The following is a 15,619-nucleotide window of genomic DNA, read 5'->3' as shown; positions in this document are numbered from 1 at the left end:
ACACCAGCTCCCTGAGGGACCCTAGCACGGGTGCGGCAGGTCGCACATGGAGCAGATCTGAACACCCCGCCAGCGCTCGGGGCTCCCTGCCGGGGCTGGGCACAGCAGCCCGTCTGCGAGAACAGCGCCGGGCTCATCCCATGGGTTGGCGGGCATCATCAGCACGGTTACTGCCTTTTTTTTTTTTCGTTATTTTATGCTTATGTAAGAAAAATAACTTCTTTGCGAGAAAATCAGTAGGTACAAAACAGCATCCCACCCCATACAGTACCAAGTCCCACATACGTGTCCGTGTGTCTATCACACCACAGATCTAAAACTGGGAGAAATGACAGCAGGCCCGCAAGACGTGGTTCCCTTGGCAGGATCGTGGAAAGCGTCGGAGCGCGGCCCACAGAGCCCGTACAAGCAGGAGGAGGAGGAGGCTTGCAGGGGGGCTATCCAGGTCGGGGGACGCTGGACCCCTGCGGCTGTCCTCCAAGGCACACAGCCCAGCCGGTGAGAGCGCGGGACGGGAGTGGGGGCTGGGCTCGGCCCCGCCCCTCTGCCTCCTCCAGCCAGAAGGTCCCTGAGTACACGTCTGCCCAGGACCCACGGGCCGGCCCCAGAGCCTTTCCCTGCACATCACTGAGCCCCACAGACAACGCCCATGAAGGTGTCCTTCGTCCTCGCTGGCTCCGTGGAGGCCCAGCTACATCCAGCTGCCCCCAAGCCCACCTCCCAGAAGGGCTGGAGTCCCTGCTGTGTGCCGCCCTCGGGGGTCAGACCTCCTCCTCCACCTTCAGGATCATCCCTGAGAAGACCTCCAGGCCCGGGTGGGGGCGCTGAGGGCTGCCCCGGGAGCCTCCGCTGGGCCCGCGGGCCGCTCCGCCAGCAGGGGTGCCGTCCCTGACGGGGGGCGAGGCTCCCGGCACAGGGCAGGCCTCCACCAGCTTCTCGAGGGTGCGGTTGAGGGCCTCCATGCCGTCGGCCAGCCGCTGGTTCTGCTCCGCCAGCCTCTGCAGCAGCCGGTTCTGCTGGGCCATCAGCACGGTCTGCTGCTGGGACCAGTGGGACAGCAGGGCCCCCTGTCGCCGCTGCGAGTCCAGCAGCCGCTGCTCAAACTCAGAGGCCTCCCCCGCAGGCCTCCCTGGGGGTGGGGGTGGCGCGGTGTGGGGTGGGGAGGGCCCGAGGGCCCCTGGGAACACAGCCGCAGGGGGCACGGAAGCTGGGGAGGCCGGAGAGGCCGGCAGGGAGGGCGAGGACGTAGGCGCGGGGATCGTCCCTCGTCGGTCCAAGGGCTCAGGTTCCGGCAGGCTCGGCCCCTCCAGGGTCCGCAGGGGTAGCCACAGGCCGCTGGGGGCGTCATCGTCCTCGTCCGCTGGTGGAGGGAGACAGGAAACGTCAGCCGCCAGCAGCCATGATGGGGCGACCCATCGGAGGGACAAAGAGGTGACAGAAGGGACCCTCTGCACACAGAGCTGCTTGGGTCTGCAGTGCCCTTCTGTGGTGGGCAGCAGCACCCACACGAGGAAACGAGGGGGACTCACGGGGTGAGTCTTCATCCAGCAACACTGAGGTCCTAACCTCAGCCTGGAACTGCGAAGCCTCGGTGCCCTGCTACTTGTCCATACGTCCAGCCAGCTGGCCGCTGGCCGTCCACCCCCCGCCTGTCCACCTGTTCCACTGCAATACCGCCCACTCATCTACCCGTCGGTTTCTCCAACCACCATCCAACCGTCTTCTTCTTTCTCCTCCTTCCTTAGGCCCATCAGCCCCCCACCGGCCGCCCCCACCGCCGCCCGCCCCACATCCTTCCGTTCACCCTACCTCTGTGCACCCACCCAGCCATCCAGGCCCCCACCCATCCATCTCCGGGTCCTCCGACGAGTGGGTGTCCGGGAGCAGGGGAAGGGGCACCAGAGCTTCCCCAGGGCCAGTCCCGGACAGGAATCCGAGCGCCTCGGCGGCCACACGGCTGTGGGAAGCCCTGCTCCTCCCGGAACCGCCAGCCCCAACGCGTGCATGTAGGGACGTCACCCTCTCTCTCGTCAGGTGGGGTGGGGTGGGGGGACACTAGCCAACTTCTCAGGGAAAACCTGGACCTGCGGCCTGGGCCTGGGCCCTGTGCTGCCCGCCAGGCTGGCGATGAGCGGGAGGACATTCCCGCGCGGCAGCCGTGTGGCCGCGCCCCCCGTCGGGGCCTGCCTCGCCTCCCCTGTGGCACAGGTGTTACCGCTCCGCAGCGGAAATGGGGTAGGGATCGGGTCACCAGAGGGTCCAGTGGGCTCCCCGGGGATGGGACGGGGGTGGGGCTTGGGCCCGATGAGGAGCCCCCCCGCGCCGCCGCCACGTCCTCCTGCCGCTCCTCCTCCTCACGGCCCCGTCTTCGCGTGCGGTCCTGGCACCCGCCGATCCCGCCGACAGCCGGCCCCGCCGGTTCCCAGAGGCAGCCACCGGCCGGCTCAGTGCTTCCCTCTCAAGCTGCCGCGGTAGGGAGGGCGCCCGCAGGCCCCGCCGTTGGAAGAGCTCCCGTCCGAGGGACGCCGGGCCCTGAGCTTCAGGCAAGTCTGCCCTGCATGTCATCTGCGACCTGCACCTTCCACTCCAGGAGGGCCCCGGGAGGACCAGGCCTGGCAGAGGCCTCAGCTGGAGGGCCTGGCTGCCCTCCGTGTGCTGCAAGCTGCGGGGGCCGTGGGCCAGGCGGTGAGCCCCGAGCTGATGTCAGCCTGCCTCCACTCCCATCCTGCGGACGAGACCTTGGCCCAGTCTGCTTCTTCGCCCGCTCTCATGGGCCGCTGTCTGTCAGCCCGACTTCTCCTTCCAGGACCGCCGATGCAGGAGACGGGAAGCCAACACCAGCTGGGACTTCCCGGAGACCCCTGAATGAAGGCATCATAGGCCTCGCTCTCCCCAGGGTGCTGTGCCCTGCTCCCACCCACCGCGGCCCCCGCACGGGGCTCACACTCCAGCCCCCGGATCCTGAGCTGGCCCGGGCGGCTCCGCCTTCCGCCTCTGAGCGCGCCGCCCCCTCCACCAGGACAATCACTACTTGGCCTTCAAGATGGAGCGCGCGTCCTCCCGGGAAAGTCTGCCTGCCCCAGCGGCCCAGAGCCCTCCTCTCACTGGACTGGCCCGTCCACTCCACCCTCCCCCTGCGATGCCCCCTCGCGGAGCGACAGGCTCTACAGTGTCCATCCCTGAGCGCCAGAGCCCAGCGCGGAGCAAAGGGCCAGTGAGCGGTGAGGAGGGAGTGGGCACAGCCGCCGGCCCTCCGTCCACCTGCATCAAGGCCGAAGCCTACCAGGCCCCATCAGGCGCTCACACGGCAACGGCGGGTCGCACAGAGGCCCGGCCATCCGTCCCCAGGACTGCTCGAAGCCCCATCGCAAGAAGATGCAGGCCTGATGTTTGCTCTCACTCCCTCTGAGCAGCCAACTTGCCCCAAGCCGGGCTCTGATGGCTCTAAGAAGGGGCAGCCCATCCCAGCCTCCAGACCAGAGCCCGGCCAGAGGCAGCCTCGAGCCACACAGGGGTCTGGGTGGCTAGTGCAGGCAGGAGGGTCAGAGGAGGGTCAGAGGAAGGGGACAGACCCACCGACCCAGCTTGCCCATCTGGGCAAGAGACGCCACAGAGCTTTCTGGAGAGGCAGCCTGGCGATCCCGCTCCTGGGCGCCCACGGCAGTGAGATCCCCCGCACGGGCCCTGTTCACATTCACGACCAGTTCCCTGCCCTCCACCTTCCACTAAGCCAGCTGGGCCAAGGCCAGGGCCACCTGCCTCGGCAGGTGCAGACCCTGCAGCCCTACCTTTCCCTCTGCCGCACCCGTCCCCCTTGGCTCTGAGAAGATCCTGTGGGCGCGCCCTCCCAAGTACAGGGCGGGGCCTAGGCCTCCCAGGGAAACGGGACAGAGGGGGCCACGGGCCAGCCAGGCCTGTCCCTTCATACTGACTTACTTGATGCCGGCTGGCTCCAGCCAGGAGCTCGCTGGCCACCTCTGTGTGCGAGGACGCAGCCTCAAGACTGGCTTCAATACTATCTGCAAATCAAGACAACAGAAGGAATTACAGATTGTGACCCTGAGGACACCCCAAGGGCGAGCCCTGGGGAGCCCAGGCCCAGAGATGGGGTGGGCTGGAGGGCTGCTGCCCCACCCTGGGCTCACGGAGGCCCCATGCTGGCGTTACTGGAGACCAGGCGAGAAGGCCAGCCTCCAGAGCCGGGAGGAGTGCCGGGCCCCCTGGCTGGCGTAGGCACTGGCCACCAGAGCCATCAGGAGGCGCCCCTAGGGGCAGGGGCCCCTCACTCAGGAGAGGACAGAGGCCAGCCCAGATAGAGGCCTGGCCCTGTGACTCTTCTGTGCCCTGGGCCAGTCCTCCTGCTCCTGACCACGGCCCCTGCCTCGAAGAAAGGAGCAGGGGACCTGTCTCTGTGGGTCCTGTGGAGCCACGGGGAGGACCCCCTGCCTGGGCTGGGAGCGAAGGCGCAGGGGGCCGGCAGCACTGCGCCGGCCCAAGGTCTCGGACCGTGGCCGACCGGCTCGGTCTTCAGTGTGGGGCCTCAGGCACACGCCGGGGAGGGCTGTCAATGCGGCGCAGAGCTGTCCCACCGGCGGCACAGTCGAACCACCCCCACGCGCCCCAGGGGAGCCCCAGGAAACTGGAGCACTCCACGCCGCGATGCCGGCGGTGAAAACACGCGCCAAATTCATAACTGGACCTGCTCGGAGCTCAAGGCCAGGCCACGCAGACACCAGAGCGATGGTGAGTGAAGACGGCGACATCCTCCATGGCAGGAGCTGAGTGTGAATCCCGATGACGGACGGGTCTACACCGTGCCTCCTCTACCCCCAGAGATCCCGGGAGCACGAGACGGAGCGAGAAGGTGGCCGCAGCAGGAGGCACTCTCCTCGCAGACCAGCGGCCGTGACGCCGGCTGCCGCGAACACGCAGCTCCTTCTCCAAGGAGGAGACAGGACTCCAGGCTCCAAGGACGTCGGGGCAGAAACAGCCCGTTCGCTCTCTTCCATCTCCCCTGGGCCGCGACACGTCCAGTCCGGAGCGGGGCGCGGTGGCAGGGGACGCCCAGGCGAATGCAGGCACCGGCAGCGCCCAGCCTCTGCCCGGCGACGGCTCTGAGGGGCGGCTGTCTCCTCCGCGGTTCCCTCCCCCAGGCCCTCCAGGCTGAGCCCCACTGGGAGGAGAGCAAGGAGGGCTTTACCCCTTCCCGTGCTGGGGCAGCCCTGCTTCTCCCCCACCTGCAGCACTGGCTGCCCAGCGGCCACCCAGGGCCCTGGTCCTGTCTCGGCCCCGCGGATGTGCCAAGGAGCCAGCTCGCACCCCGAGGCCTTGGGCAGCGGCAGCCCCGCCCTCCCCCTGCGGAGGTTAGAGACGGACGCCCAAGACAGGAGTGACGACCTCCACACACAGACAGACCCCAGCGTCGGGGACAGAGCCTGGGCCACCCCGCACCCTGCTCTCAGGCTCCAAGACAGCCCGAGTCCGGTCGGCCTCCAGCACAGGCCCTGGGGACACTGGGAACCAGCTCTGACGGCAAGGGACAGCCTGGAGACACGAGCGAGCCCACAGCCAAGCCCACCTCGGACCAATAACAAACGTACCCAGCCCACAGAGTGCTCCCCAGATGGGACTCGGCTCTGCCCTGGGCTGCCACACTAAGCAGACCCGACCCCCACGGCCGGCTCCCTCCCCAAGGGGCTACTGGGCAGCCCCCCACCACCTGGCCTGCTCGCTCTGATGCTTCATCTGCCCTGAACCACTTCTGCTCCCTCCTGAAGACCCCGGGTTGGTCGGGGCAGATCTACAGGTGCCCCCTGCTCACCCCCACTCCCGCGCAGGGGCTCTGCTCCGGAGACCACAGGGCGCCCAGACTCTGGGCCAGGCCTGCGGGGGAGAGAACCTCCTGCCAGCATCACTCCCCAAACATTCAGAGATAGCAGGGGTGCACCCCAAAGCACAGAGAGCTGCCCGCTCAGCCCCCTGCGGAGGCCCCCAACTCTGCCAACGAGCTATCCACAGCCCCTGTGGCCGCGGGGAGCCCCTGCCCAGGCACCAGGCCACGGCTGACGCAGACAGAAGAACTGGTGTGACACGCCACAGTCGTCTCTGCCATCGCCCCCCACCCCGAATCAGGGTCTGCAGCCACCTCCCTGACCCACACTCAGCCCTGCCAGGGAGGTCCGGCCCCAGGCCACTCCCTCGCCCTCGGTCCCTCGGCGACAGTCAGCCCAGGACGCACACCCCCAGGAGGGGCTCCCATCACTAAGGGACCAGTCAGCCGCCACTGTGACAGAGGCGAGCCTGGGGCCTGCAGGGTCTAGGGAAGGGAGCTCCCGGCCCAGACGCGCAGGCAGGGACATCTGTGCTGGACTGGACCCCACCAAGAGCCAGTTTGCTGAGCCAGCACCAGTGACCTTCAGGAACAACACGGTCACCAAGTTCCTGCCGGGCTGCAGGGCTAGGGACTCGTGGGGTGGGCCCAGGCACCCCAGTGTGCACCCCAAAACCGGGTCTGGCTCTGTCTCTAGCAGAATGTGGCAGCTTCCCCTGGCCTGAGAGGCTGGCCCCATCCCGCGCCGTCCCCCAGGCCCACGAGCAAGGCCAGTGCTGGGGAACGGCGTGTCCGCCCGTGTCTTCCGCCGGGCCCGTACAGGCCGTGCCGTGGCCACCTGCCGGCATGCCTGCGTGCAGGCTGAGTCCTGTGCTGCACTGTGCGGCCTTCAGGAGAGCTGGGCCTGCTCCAGGCTTCATCCCCAAGGTGCGTCCAACAGCTCCTCAGGAAGCAGAGTCCGTGTCAGCTGAGAGGAGGGGTACAGCCGCCGCGAGCAGCCTGACTGGGACATTCCGAGGCGTCTCGAGGAGGAGGAGCGGCAGGAGGCATGGAAGGCGGTGGCGAGCAGAAGTCCAAGCCAGCACCCCTGGGGGCCGGAGGGAGCTGTGCGTGGCAGGGAAGACCCCATCACGCCCCCTAGGCCTTCCTTACCAGGTACAGAAACTTCCAGCAAAGAGGGGGCCCTACAGACGGGCACACGGGCTCAGAGCCAGAGGGTCCGTGTACCCTGGAGACTGCCCTGGTCAGGGGGCTGAGTGACCCCAGGGAGAAGAGCCCCATAATGAGAGCATGGGAAGGGGTGGTCCCCTCCCCCACATCGGGAGAGTGGCACCCGGTGGGGATAGGAGGGAAGCGTGGCCCCTTGTCCTCCGCTCCCTGAGCCTCTGGAGGCCCTCGGCTGTGCTAGGTCATGGTGGGGGGACCCCCAGCAGGGCTCCCAGCTTGGGGCCAGGAGGAGCCTGGCTCTGATCCCCAGCTCCTCAGCTGCCCAGGCGGACAGGCCCCTCTCTGACCCCAGGCTCAGTTCCCCAGCTGGAAGCAGAGAGCTACCACATGGGCGGTGGGCAGACCCACAGGCCCCCAGCCCTCCCCTGAGGGTCCCGCTCCCTGGGGCCCTTCACCGGACCCCCAGCATGGGGGCAGGCCCAGGGGGTTCACTTACTTGGCAGGGGCTCGGCAGCCTGGCCCTCGCCTGGGTGGTCTGGGGTTGAGAAGGTCTCGGCCACCATGCGCTCGACAGGGGTGAGCAGGAGGCCGGGGACCGGCGGGCGCTCAGCCAGCTTCTTGCGGACCGCCCCACGCAGGTCCCGCCACTTGTGCTTCAGGTCGCCCAGGTCGCGCCGGCAGTGGCCCAGCGCGTTCACCGCCTGCAGGATCTTGTTCCACGTTCGGTGCTTCCGGGAGGGCGGGCCTCGCAGCGCCCCGAACAGCAGCGGGTAGTGGCGCGTCACCCTCCGTACCAGCACCTCCGTCTCCTGGGGGCTGAAGTTGGGCTTGCGTGTCTTGGTGCGGGAGTGGGGGCCCTGCCGCGGGAACGCACAGCCCAGCCCGGGCAGCGGGGCCGCCACGGCGGGCTCAGGGCTGGAGCTCTGCCGGCACGTGGCCTTGCTGCTGCCGGACCCTGGAAAGGCACCAGAGGCTGAAGGGGCAGGCAGAGGCCAGTGGCCAGCAAGGGGGGTGGGGGGCAGGCGGGCTGGGGCCGGGCCCAGCCAAGCGACACCAAGCTCACGGCCTCCAGTGTCCCTGCAGAGGGGCACACGGGCCCCTGCCCATCCCCCAGCACAGTAAGACGGCCCACAGCAGCACATGGTGGGGTCCTCAGGTCTCAGCAGCTCTCGGCCCCTGGTGCCCCACTCCAGGTGCCCCAAGGTTCCAAGGCCCTGATCACAGTGGCTGCGACTCAGCCCCCTCTGCACCTGCCTCTCCCAACTAGTCTGTCCCTGGGACTGAATAACCACCTGGGTGACATCTGGAGTGGACAGAACACTCAACACACCCCGCCCAGAGGCAGTCGGCGGAGGTAGGAACAGCGGCCACAGCCACGCCGAGGTGACAGGGGTGCGAGGCAGGAGAACGTGCAGCCCAGGCAGGCAGGGGCTTGGGGGGAGCGGCGCGAGGCCTGCCAGGGCACCCACTGCACACTCCAGAGCACGGCCCTGTGCACAGCCCAGGCTCAGAGAAAGAGTGAAAGGCCAGCGTGCAGGGCAGCAGGCCCCGCCCTCCCAGCAGCAGGCCCCGCCCTCCCGGCAGCAGGCCCCACCCTCCCCAGTCCCTTCCTCTCCTGCGGGTGCGGAGGAGGATGGCTGGGCTGCCCCGCGGGGAGCAGGACACACACAGACCTCAGAACCTGGGAACAGAGCGGGTGACAGAGGCTGGCTGGGAGCTGGCGGTGCTAGCCAGTGGCTCTAGTGCCAGGAGTCGGCCCCATGCTTCTGGGCCAGGGACCCACGGTGCCTATTACGTGCCCCCCATCCCCACCCCCTGGCCTCCCAGGCACTCAGGGCTGTAGCCGAAGAACCACATGGCCACCTGGGTAGAGAGGACAGGCTAGGTGGGGCCGACGTCCTCACATGGAGGGAACACAGAGACCAGGGCCGGGTCCCCCCGTGGTGCAGCCCTGCCCCCACCACACCCATTTCCTGAGGCATGGAACCCCCAAGGCAGCTCTGGGCTCCGCGTGTCCAGCACGCTCTGCTGGGTCACAAGCTGCAGCCTTGACCCCCCCCACCCGGCGCAGTCTGTCCTCACCCTGGAGAGTCCTCCGGTGGGAGGAAGGCCCAGGGCGGGGGGCGTGGAGGCCCAGTCCTCAATGAGCAGAAAAGGTGGGCCACCTTCTTGCAAGAGCCTCCCCAAACCCAGCCTTCCAGAGGGGCTGGGGACACCTGGGGACACAGAGAGGGCAGCAGAGGCTCAGACCTCCAGAACCGCCCTGGCTCTCGTTCGTCTGGGAGGCAGCCTGCCCACACCTGGGGGGAAGGGCACGTGGCCATGGGGGGCAGGTGCTCAGAGGGCAGCACGGGTACCCACCGATGGCATCTCCTTGCTCTGCCACCATGGAAGCCAAGTCCTTGATGATCTGATTGACATCCAACAAGTCACTCTGTGGAACAAGAGGATGGCCATTAGGTGCAGTGGTCAAGGGCACAGTCATCAGGGAGTGCTGGGTGAAAGCCAAGAACCAGGAGCAAGCCTGGGCCACCACCCCCGAGACAAGGCAGAGATAGGTCTGGGATCTGAATATTCTTTCCCGGTCTCAAGGCCAAACCCCGAGGTCCCTGGGTATCCCTGGGCTGTAAGGCACCACACTGGGTAGAGATGAGCAGGGCTGGCCCCTGGGGCTACAGTCAAGTGCAGAGCAGTGCTGCCAACACCATCTGCAGCTCCTACAGGCCTGTCAGCCCTGGGGACACCTTGCTCCCCGTACTTGCTCTCAGGCTCCTCGAGTAGAGGAGGGTCTCTCAGCCCCTGGCACAAGCCAGCACACAAGTGCTGCTCGATATATCCCGGAGGAGCTGGGTGGACGGGGGGTGGATGGAGAACGGACGGGTGGAGAGATGATGGACGGACACATGGATGGACGAGTGGGTGGATGGCGGATGGATGGATAGTGGACGGGTGGACAGATGGATGGACGGACGGATGGATGGATATGTGGATGGATGGGTCGGTGGATGGGTTGATGGGTGGGTGGACGGATGGATGGATGGATGGATGGTAGACAAGATGGCGGATGGATGGATGGGTGGGTAGGTGGCAGATGGACGGGTGGTGGAAGGTGGACAGACAATGGACACATGGATGGATGGATGGGTGGGTGGATGGCGGATGGATGGATAGTGGGTGGGTGGACAGATGGATGGTGGATGGAGAGTGCATGGGTGGATAGATGATGGGTGGACGGACGGATGGACGGATGGTAGACAGATGGCGGATGGGTGGTGGAAGGTGGACAGACAACGGACACACGGATGGATAAACAGCGAATTAAAGGGTGGACAGGTAGATACAAAGATGGATGGTGGACGGTAGACGGATGCCAGTCCCATGGAAAGACGGAGTGGCTTCATGAAGCCAGTGAACATGGTAAGGAGTAGAGATTTGGACCCGGAGGATTTGGGGCATCCCACGTAAGCATGTCTCACGTCCTCCGTGTGGCCCAACTGTCTTATCTGCATTTGCCAGCAAAGTAGCAGGGCCGCTTGTGAGGGATGTGGGCACACCCCTGGAGCAGTGTTGGGGGCACGTTGCACAACACTGTCGTACTCGGCAGGTCCCAACGGCCATCTGACAGTAAAGGTTGTGTACACTCAAGGGGGTCCGTGACCTGCGGGGCCTCTGAGAGAGAGAGATGGCCGGGACTGGCACCTGTGCCCGCTGGCTCCAAGGCCACACTTTCCCTGAAGGCCACTTTGCAGGGCACAGCTCCTCCACCCGCCGGCCAGGTGACTGTGCACAAGACCATTCACCTCAGGGCCAGATTTCCTCATCTATCATGTAAGCAAAACCAAAGCTTCCTCCCTAGGAGCCCGGCCCATGGCCAGGGCCGAGCACGACTCAGGGAAGAGTCCTTCAGGCCAGTGAGAGCGGCAGGGGAGGCAGGAGTGGGAACCCGACCCCAGGCCCACCCTCTCTGCAGCTCATTCTGGAACCTCAATCGATTTCCACAAGGGTCATCAAGACAGGATGGGGAAATTCATTTCTTTTTAGGAGTGTTCTGGGAAATGAGGCAATTAGCACGATCTTAACCCTAGGTGTACTGTCGCTCACAATTCAATTACGGGGTTAGCCACAGTGCAGGCAGACAGCTCCTCAGTAGAAACAGCCCATGGCTGGGAAGGTGGCGGCCCACTGGCAAGTCTGTGGGTCTCGGCTCTGCAGGATGGCAGCATCCACCCATCCATCCATCCGTCCATCCATCTACCATCGGAGGGTGCTGGGTGGCCCTGAGCCTGGGCCCTCTTCTAAGCTTCCCGTCATCACAGCCTTCTGAGCGAGGCCATCAGCCGGGGAGCCCAAACCTAGGCTCGACCCTAAAGCCGAGACGTCAAGGTCACGAAACAAAGACTGCAGGCTCCGAGGGCCTCGGTCACCCTGCTTCCCTGCCCAGATTTCCAGGTTTCCACCTAAGCCCTGTCAAAGGCCCGGCACAGGCCATCACACCCAACCTCCAGCTTGGTCACCAAGGCCTCCCTCATAGGAGGCTTGTTGGGGGGCCCTGAGCCTGGCCCTGGGTGCACCTGGACTCTGGGACTCGTAGGAGCCTTTCTAAGGTGACTCGGTCTCCCCACGCCGTATGTGAGCACACCTGCCGGTAACCCCACTTTGAGGACTGGGGAGACAGGGAGGCCAAGTCACCAAGAGGTCAAGGATCTCTCCAGAGAACAAGAGACTATCAACGTTGGCGCCAGTAATCACGCCCAAGTCTGGGCTGGCCTGCCCCAGGCCACTACCCAGCCAGACCTCACTGCTTTGGGGCACCCTGGCAGTCACGACACCCAGAAGTCTGTACACAGGGGTGTCACCCCCATGGGCAGGACTCACGGACGTGCACTCCATCTCCTCCCACGCAGGGCCACGGCTGGCCTAGGGACCCAGGTTCCCTCAGCAAAGGAGCGGGCAGGGGGGTGCTGTGGAGCAGGTGTTCCACGGCCCCACATGCTTCTGCTGGTGTCTGCCAGGTCCCAGGGCTGCAGGAACCCGGCGGGACAACAGGGATGCCGCGAGGGGCCGCCCTCAGGAGGGAAACAGACTATGGGGAAGGGCTGTTGAGCCTGGGGCTGCAGACCCCTCCCGGACCCCCAGGCAGCAGCCCCCTGCAAGCCCCTGCCTACGGGCCCCCCAACAGCGCCAGGGACGAGTGGGGAGGTGGGGCCCTAGGGACGGCTCTCCACCCAGGGTGCCTGGCTCCGGGGTGTGTGCCTCCTGCAAGAAGCTCCTGTCACTGGGGCCTCCTGGGGTGTCTGCACCGTCTGCAGCATTGATGGGGCAACTAGACAAGGCCGGCTCTGGGGACAGAGCTGCTAATTTGCCACGAGGGAGGGCCTGACAGAAGAGGTGTGGACGGGTGGCCTCAAGCCGGAGGGAGCATGCAGAATGGGAACATCTGGGCACAGGCCACTGGCAGGGACAGTGTCCCTCTGGTCACTATGCCTGGACCCCTGGGCATGCCTTGGTTCCTGGAGAACAAGGCCAAGGGCAAGTGGGACCCAACTCCTGGGCTCCCCTGGAGGATACGCCAAACATGTGGGCCTGGAGCCCCGGTGGGAGCCACATTCCAGCAGAAGCCCGGTCCTCGTTCTGGGGTGGGGGGCTCGGAGCCAGGCTGGTCACGGGCCTGAGGGGTGGTGGGCCCGCACTGGGGCCCAGAAGTCCCCCGGAGCTGCCCCAGGACGGCGCCCTCCAGGGACAGCAGGCGGCCCCAGCGGTGGCCCAGGAGAGTGGCAGAGTGGGCGACATGGAAAAACGCAAAACACCTTCACTTAGTAAACGTTTAAGTCATGCAATTATTTTCCTGATTGCTTCTAAAACTAGAACTCATTAAAAGCTCTCGCAGAATCTTCTTTCTCCTCTTCTCCTGGCACCGCGGAGTAACAGCCTTGCACGGGCGCGGGAAAACCGCGAGGCGTGTGGGAAGTGCACCTGCGCGCTCCCCTCGCCGTCAGGAACGAGGAGCAAGAAAACACCGCAGCACTTTTTCCATTACACAAGTTCTTCTTATAATTAGGATCTTGGCAACCGCCCGCCTATGAGCATGACTGTTCCAGGTAACGGAATGCCCAATTTCACTGATTTATTCACGGATTCATAGTCATCGGCCCCGTCAAACCCCCACCCCTGCGTTCCGGTTGCACCGTGCCGACCTCCAGGAGGGCACCCCGGGGCTCTGCTCTGCAGAGGCCCCTCATGCCGAGCCCCCTCCCTCCTGGGCCTGCCACGTAGCCGTGGCGACAGAGCAGTTCCTGGGCTGGGTCAGGCGATGCCGCCCCAGAGGGACGTGGGCAGCGCCGCCTGCACAGGTGAGATGAGGTGAGGCTCGGCAGGGGGAGCCCGGGCCACAGCCGGCGGTCAGGCCCGATGGGCTGCCCAGGCCAGGAGTGGATGGACACACGACTCGAGTCCCAGCTCCATTAGCCAGACCCGAGCCCGGCAAGCTTGCTAGGTGCTGGCCTTGGCTGGAGGCACGGCCCGTCCCGCTGGACCTCCGCGGCCCTGGGAAGGGACACGCTGCCCCACCCTTCGGACGGAAGACGGGGTCTCAGCCAGAGTTAGGTAGCGGCCCCTGGGCCCTGCACACCTCGGGGACCGCCCGCACCCTTCCCCCGCCCCAGGGAGGCCGACAGAGGGGCGGGGATCGGACTGTGCCGCCCCCCGCACACCCTGCGCCTGAGTCACGCAGGCCGGGCTCGAGGCCCCGCCCTGCCACACTGGCGCTGCGCCGCGGGGCCCAGTGACGCGGCTTCTCTCAGCCTCCGCATCGTCTCGGATAAAATTGGAACACAGGAGCGCTCACTCTCGCGGGCTGCTGTGAGGGCTGATAAAGCGGCGTATAAACAGGCAACGGAGCCTCCTCGTTAAGTCCCAGCCCTACTCGGGAGGCCTGCCACGTAACCCTCGCTCACGCCTGCACCGGCCCCCGCGCAGCGGCCCGCGCGCCATCCCTCCCTCCGCCCCCACCCGCCCCCACCCGGCCGTTAGTCTGCGCGACAGTCATCGGGCCATGCGCCCTCTGTGGTTAGGACACGGCGACCACCACGGGCTCGGTTCCCGCGGAGAAAAATCACAAGACGGTCCGTGACACGGTACGTTCAGTGACACACGGGGGAGCCCAGAATTCCAGACGGACAACACCTGCGCGGAGACTGGAAGGTACAGAGCAGGAGGAAGGTGCTGGAGCGTCTACAGGAACAGGGTCCGGGCAGGAAGGTGCCAGCGGGTTCAGAGAGCCAGGGCAGCTGGCGGAAAGGGCCGAGGGAACTGTGTGTGCTCCCGGGTCGGTGCCGGAGGGCCAGGGGGACCCCCAACCCACCTGCTATGCTGTTCCTAGCAGCACCCCACACGTCTGCACCGCCGTAACCACCTCGACCACCAGAGCCCAGGTGAGGCTGTGGACTGCCTGCTGCTGGGTCACAGAAGCACCCCCAAGCCTCCTGCTGGGGTGAACCCCTAGTCAGTTCACACCTGCCCCAGGCACGGCAGGGTGTGAACTGGGGCGCGGTCCTCCAGGAGCTCCCAGGGAGGGGTGAGGTAGGGGCTGGGGGGCACGGGGGGCCAGCTGTGAGCTCCACCCTGCCCACCCCCACCCCCCACCCCCCACCGTCGGATCTGGCTCTGCCCAGGTGAGACCCCTGGAGGCAGCCCAGCTCTGTGGTGCATGGTCACCTGTGGGCTCACAAAGATCTTTTGGGTTCCCTTAAGCCTTTCAACAGCCCCCAAGACCACGGTCCCGTCTTATAGAGAAACCGAAGCTCCCAGGAGACCCCTGGGCTCCCATGGCCAGGCAGCGGCATGGCTGGGGCTCGAACCTGGGCCAGACCTCCACTTCCCCTCTGCCATTAAGAGCTGACAGAGGGGCGGCTCCGTTAGCCGCCCGGGGACCCGCAGGGCGGCGGGGAGGGCCGCGCGCTCCCCGGCGGCCTGCGGCGCGGAGGCGGGCATTGCCGGCCGGCGGAGAGGCCCCCGGACCCCGCGGGCTGGGGGGCGTCGTCCCTCGGGCTGCGGATCGGGCCCGTTGGCGGGCGTCGAGAGCGCTGCCAGGTGCCCTGGGGTTTTGTTGGGGGTCGCCTTTGCGTTTCCCAAACGAGCCTTCAGCCGCCAGAAGATGCCCCGGGCGGGAAAGGATCCGGCGGAGCAGCGAGAAGGGCCTTGGCGTGGGAAGGGGGGATACGGAATTCCTTCTGATTTTTGCCAGCTCTGTGACCTTGGGCACGTTATCTGTTTTCTTAGACGACCTCATCCTTTCTCGGAAGACATTGTGGAGGCTTCTGGACAAGGGGATGCGGAAGATGGAAGAGCCAAGTGGAGTGTGGGCACACGCAAACCACCCCCGATGGTTTTGATTTCCATTTATTAAAACGTGAGTCTAGAGATTGTGCACCTCCCCAGGGGCACACAAATCCTTGAGAGCCCCAAGACCGGAGTCCAGTTGCCATGACACTGGTTCGCCGCCATCCTACTCAGGTTGAGCTTTTACCTCCGTGACACAGAATGGGCATACCCCCTCTGCTCCAGAAGCTCTCCTGAGATGTCGGTTGAGAAAATGTCTGACACTGGAAATCCATCTTAAAATGC

General features: G+C 65.9%; 1 protein-coding gene across 5 annotated transcripts in view; it reads right to left on the bottom strand.

Moving 5' to 3' along the window:
* Positions 1-204: 204 nt before the first annotated feature.
* Positions 205-15,619, bottom strand: part of TSNARE1 (t-SNARE domain containing 1) — a 90,507-nt gene continuing 75,092 nt past the window's right edge. For 3 of the 5 annotated variants that reach the window (XM_044244864.1, XM_044244860.1, XM_044244861.1), the window contains 2 exons: positions 9,359-9,431; positions 7,450-7,952 (listed from right to left, as the gene is read on the bottom strand). In XM_044244864.1, the coding sequence (XP_044100799.1) occupies positions 7,486-7,952; positions 9,359-9,431 (540 nt within the window). In that variant the 3' untranslated portion in view covers positions 7,450-7,485. Of the gene's footprint in view, positions 1,361-7,449; positions 7,953-9,358; positions 9,432-10,221; positions 10,667-15,619 lie in introns of those variants that run through there. The other 2 variants (XM_044244863.1, XM_044244862.1) reach the window with 2 other exon arrangements.

The sequence above is a fragment of the Neovison vison genome, chromosome 4 (assembly GCF_020171115.1).
Source record: "Neovison vison isolate M4711 chromosome 4, ASM_NN_V1, whole genome shotgun sequence".
NCBI classification, from domain to species: Eukaryota; Metazoa; Chordata; class Mammalia; order Carnivora; family Mustelidae; genus Neogale; species Neogale vison.
The sequence above is the reverse complement of the archived record's forward strand: the minus strand, read 5'-3'. Positions and strand labels throughout refer to the sequence as shown.